This window comes from Atta colombica, unplaced genomic scaffold (assembly GCF_001594045.1).
Source record: "Atta colombica isolate Treedump-2 unplaced genomic scaffold, Acol1.0 scaffold176, whole genome shotgun sequence".
Classification (NCBI taxonomy): Eukaryota; Metazoa; Arthropoda; class Insecta; order Hymenoptera; family Formicidae; genus Atta; species Atta colombica.
This window is the reverse complement of record NW_017259267.1, coordinates 1,214,434-1,220,281: the sequence shown is the minus strand read 5'-3', so window position 1 is coordinate 1,220,281 and position 5,848 is coordinate 1,214,434. Positions and strand designations below refer to the sequence as shown.

At 33.8% G+C, this 5,848-nt stretch overlaps 1 protein-coding gene across 1 annotated transcript; it reads right to left on the bottom strand.

Annotated features, from left to right (window-relative positions):
- Positions 1-732: 732 nt before the first annotated feature.
- LOC108686348 (esterase FE4-like) lies at positions 733-4,128 on the bottom strand. Its single transcript, XM_018191612.1, has 9 exons — positions 3,937-4,128; positions 3,493-3,781; positions 2,760-2,945; positions 2,461-2,663; positions 2,158-2,326; positions 1,915-2,081; positions 1,670-1,814; positions 1,397-1,529; positions 733-1,078 (listed from the first exon to the last, which is right to left on the bottom strand). The coding sequence occupies exons 1-9, from the start codon at positions 4,126-4,128 to the stop codon at positions 916-918; spliced, it is 1,647 nt and encodes a 548-aa protein (XP_018047101.1). The 3' UTR covers positions 733-915.
- Positions 4,129-5,848: the final 1,720 nt, after the last annotated feature.

Genomic DNA, 5,848 nt, shown 5'->3' with positions numbered 1-5,848 from the left:
GCTCGCCCGCAATAATTTTCATTTCGTGTGATTATTCGCGAATTGTTCACGGTATACCGCGACCGTGCGCGCACGATAACGACAAAAGAGTTTCTTGCCGGCGGCGGCTGTGGCCCTATTTGTTATCATTTGGCTCGTAACGCTCTGACAAGGCATAAATTTTCCTTTCATCCGATACGTCAGTTAGCAGATCTCTGTGCGCATACAGTAACGCGTGCGAGATCGTGCGTGACTAAACGCCACCAGATATATCTCGACCGCCGCGAGGAAAGATACGAGCGTGTGGTATAGGAAAGAGAAAGAAGAACAGAGAGAGAGGAGAGGGGGAGAGAGAGAGAGAGAGATAAAGAGACAGAGAGGCAGCAGGTTACAACAAATTGCCAATCTCAACCACAGTAACCAACTGCTAAGAGTTTACCCGAGTTGCATCAACATTCCTTCCCGCAACAATTTCGCTGTTTCAGATATGGACTCGATGTTTCTCTTTCAACGGTTTCGCACTTACCACAAAACATAGCTACGGCAAGTACGTAAATGCGTAATATAAAATAGAAGAACGTGAGTCGAAACTTTATTGATATAACTAGCTATACATATCAACGGTAATTGATATTAGTTAGAAAATGTAATTGCCAACTCTAATTGGATGTTTTATAATTCAACACAAACTTTATCGATCACCTTGCTTTTCTCCTCCCTCTTCTCGAAATAAAGCATCAAGGCTCTTATTAATACCTTCAGTGCTAAACTTTATTTTTATACACACATTTGCAATCTTTATATAATATAATGTATTATTGTACATATTGTTCGTCAGGTCACTTTAGAATAAATATATGTTACCATTTACTATAAGATTCCAAGTGACCAGTATATTTATATCGCATTCTCGTAACATTCCATGTATTCTTTTTGTTAGCCAAGAACAAATTTGTATAAGTCCTTCCAGAAATCAATTCTATCATGTAGTAAGCCTTTCTGCATTTTTAACTCTTGATTAATATTCATATAGTTATCTTCTGTACCTCTAGGCTCCCAATTTACATTCACATATTCATTCATATTTGATGTAGGATTTCTAAAAACGTTACAATTGCTTTCCCGTTTCGTACTTGCTATTAATTTAGTAATGAACATGTTAAGAATGATTTTGCACTAAAAATTTAACTATACATACAGATCTGAAAATCATTTGAAGTTGAATCATCAAGTAATTGTATAGGAAACTCAAACATGATGAGCAATGCTGCTAAAAATTTTAATACTTTAGTAACTAGTTCGAGCGGTCTCCATGATTATTTTGGCAGTTCAATAAAATTATTTTCAGATCTGTATTTAATCAAATGTGCAAATATTTCAGCAAAATCGTTCTTTCTGTGAAGAATTATGAACATACCCATCTTTTGCAAAGTTCGCTAACAATGTGGTATAAATGCGCACCATCTTCTGCGCGGGGGAATCTGGTTGTGGTACATTTTTCAATGCATCCGAATAGAATTCATAAGTCAAATCGTCACCATGGGCAGCGCCTAGTTGAACGAGATAAAAATTGTATACATAAATGCAGTTTATTAAAATATCACATCGCTTTTTCTCTATTTTGTTATACAATGATTGAATTTGTTATACATAATACATTTCCTACAGTAATTCATAACTCATAACTCACCGTCCTCCACTTGAACTAAAGATTTTATCATACCGAACGGAGCTTCGTAAGAGAATATGTACTGGTAAATTGGAGACGAAATTCGGGAACTTAATACCTCTAAACTGAGTGCGATCCCTGCGTCAAACATGACGTCATCCAACATCTAAAATGCACAAACAACTTTAATATGCACATCGTTAAACTTATGCGCTGCTTACACAAAGTTTCGCGATAGCGGGACGATATTAACGTTAAGTACTCACCATCATGAACTCTTTCGTGGTTTCCGTGGAGATCAATTTATCCCCAAAGTAGTAGCTTTTCAAGCTTTCACCTAGTTGGTTCTTCTGCCCAGCATCGGTTATATTCAAGTCGTTCGGCAGGAAGTTTTCGAAGTGCTCATTTATCTGGTCGATATTGCCGAGCATCACTGGAAACAAATGTTTTCATATCGTTTACATGACGCCGAGGATGTAACTTCCGCGTAATATCGTATCGATGATTACTCTGCACATAGAAGGAAGACTCGTCGGCTGTAAATCCGGCCATAACGGGCACGTCGGCAATTTTTCCGGATTTCAAAAGCGTCCAGGGATCGGCCGACAGAAATATCTCTTGTCCTATATCAGCTTCCACCGATGGAATAAACGCTTCGATGCGACCGTTCATGGCGCTCTGTAATCGAAATGATTATTCCCGCTCAATACTCATTAACGTAACTTCGGATAAGTATACCGTAAACTTCACTTAGCGTAATTTGTAATGCTATCTCTCGTGCGTGCAACAAGAAAATAATACATTCGCAATACTTGTTTAAGGAATGGTAAATCATCACTGGCCGCAATTAATTCTTTCGGAGAAAATTCTGCGAGTCTAACAACTAGCTCAGCAGAATCAGTAGTCTCAATGTCGAGCTTCTCGCCCAATTTGAAGGCTACATCTCTGGCATCGTAAGATATCGCCCATGTATTTACCGCGCTTCCACTTTGCAAGATAGCTTTATTGAATAAACCTGTGGTACGATAAATCATCTTGTATATATTTCACACTAACGTGAAAGCGACAAAAGTTTATTTCAGTCAAGTAATCAAATAATCGCATATCTCACCGTCGGACATAGGAGACATCATGTGAAACTGGACGGAACTTGCGCCTGCATCTTCGCCAAAGATCGTAACTCGGTTGGGACAGCCACCGAAGTAATGTATGTTGTCCTTGACCCATTTCAGCGCCATTACTTGGTCTTTTAGACCAGCATTACCGGGCGCATTCTCATCGCCAGTATTTAAAAATCCTATGATCCGATGATAGTATAGTAATTATATACAAAAAAAAATTTTGGAGAATTACCTAAAAATTTAACTAGATCTAAAAATAATTTGGTTGGACCATCAAAATTATATTGGAAACTCAATCGTGATGCAAAAAGTTTGTACTTTTTAGCAAATAGTTTGAGCGTCTTGCATAATTATTTTGATGGTCCAACAAAATTATTTTTAAATCTGCACTTTTAGATATCAAGCAATGACAGTTCTTTGAATTAAATAACATTTTATTATTTTCGACTTCTACATGTGTGTCAAAATAAGTCAATCCATGTTTAATTGATTTCACAGTAAACAACATTCATATATGTACTTGATAAATAAATTAACTCCAACTATAATTTAATACTATGAATTTAAGAGTATAACTAAATTTTTAAATACTTCAGTAAATTTTTTCTTTCCATGTAAATATATTCCATAAGTTTTAATGATTTTAGGAATTATTTAAACAGAGTCCTTTTTCTCAATGAAAAACATGATTGAAGAAAGAATAGAGATATATTATTTACTTACCAATTACACCTAATCTATAATTAAGCGTCACAAGAACAACATCTTGCTCGATTAAAAAGTCAGGACCATAGAATATATCATCGCCCATGCCATGATTGAAATTACCACCATGGAACCATATCATAACAGCTTTACAAGCATCTTTATCCAATATCGGAGTGTAAACGTTAAGAAAAAGACAGTCTTCCTCGCCAACTATATCTTGTTGTATTGTACAAAAGAAAGGACAAGACGAACGATGATAAGTCCCATCGTACGTGCCTTCCCAAGATTCTGCTGGCTCCGGCATCTCAAAGATAAGAATTGAAGTTTGAAATATTAATTCATTACTCTTAATTTTACGATTTAAATTTGCATTTTAAATATAGAAATAGTTTATTAAAAAAAAATATATATATATGCGTGCAAATATATTATATACATATATCTTATCAATCAACTTACCTGAAATTTATTAAGACCAACATTGGGCTTTGCATAGGGTATCCCTTTAAAGCTATAGTATGCCCTGTTCTGCATTACAGTACTAGTCTTTAGGCCCTTTAGAAATCCCTGAGGAATTTCTAATTGAACATCTTGTTCGGCTTTGGCCCATGCGACCACAAACGCACACAACACGAACTTGTTAAACCACATTTTAACACTGCAGAAAGATCATGTCATTGTCCATCTTTTATAGCTTTGGAAAACACGTTGACAATCAAAAGAGCAGGTTATAATGGACTATATTTACGCAATTACTACTCAGGGAATATAATAGCGCGAACAGGTTACCCGTAGAGCAATTTACGAGATGCCTCCATAATCTCGCGTGTCAACTATAACCGTGCAACATCGGGTTTTCAGGTAGAATTGTTAGGTCGGATTTCCTCAGTTTATCTTTAGCCTCGATACATAACCTTCATTAGAGGTTCATAATATACTTCCTGAAATTTATTGTAATCCGCAATAAAGTACATCATACAGACTACATGGCTTTTCAAGAACCATAAATAAAAGAGATAAATTGCTCTTTATTGTTATCTCCTGCAATATGCGCAGATGCGGTACAGATTGTATAGTATTAAAATCGAAACTTTTCATGAGATTTCTGCCTCTGCTTATTAGATCCGAAAACAAATATAAAAGCAAAGTTCATATAAAATTTTTATTCAAGAACTCTTTATAGAAAAGATCTGATAAATTAACATAGAATATTCTTAGAAAATGACTTTACAATAAAAGCACTTTACAATAAAACAAAATTTTTAATAATACAATGGAATAATAATAAGAAAATAAGATAATTTAATTAAGGTAACCGGACTCTATATGTTTTACTCTCTAAATTTTGCGATTTTTTAATTTTTTTGCTGAGTTCAAAATTGAGAATTAGTTCACATTCAAAAAGAGGCTCCAATGTTTTATAAAATTATAAGTTTATTAATATATTGTGTTTATGACATGTTTATTGACACAGAGAAATATACAAAGAATTATTTTTTTAAATATTGGACTTGTCTACTCATCTACTTATTTCTACAAATTGGATGAATTAAACTCCATGATTTGGAATTTTAAAAATATCAAAAAAATCATTGTATATACATTCCATATGGTGGTTGGTAAGTATCCTGATTGGTTCTGCAAAGAGTGTCCTTTTTTTAATTATAGATGAAACGTGTCAAAAATATAAACTAAATATATAGTGTTGTAAACTATGAATACAGACTTCAATACCATAAATTACTGAAATTAATAATCATAAATATAGGAAATAATTACTTATCTACGAAATATTACATCTGCGTTTTGCTTTACTGATGATAATAGAATGAACAAATTGAACAATAAACTGATGAAATCGAGTCAAACGAATAATCTGCACGAGCTATTATTGAATTAATTGTAATTACCTACAAACATATTATATATATAGTAGGACGTTTTTGAACACACACCCATATTGCGTCTGGTTACCTCATTTTAAACAGTTAATTCGATTTTTTATTGATTAGCATCACGTAATCATTATGCGCGAATATATTAAAAAATCGCAACTTATTGTTTTAAAAAAATTTCAAATAGAATTTTGAGGTAAAATGCATAAAATGCACTCGGAATAAATTTTTATACTTTTAGATCGCGCAAATAGAAAAACAGATGTAAAGAGAAGAAATGAGGTGAGCACAGCTGCACAAACTAAGTAGAATGAATTTGAATGGTATGCCTTAATGATTAAGACATGTACTTGATGCAAACTTCACGAGTTGTGCGGTAATTACGATTGAATTAAAGGAAAATTTTTTTGAATTCGTTCAATATTTACAATATAAAATTTTATTTTTGTGCAAATTTATGACATAATTAAAATTCG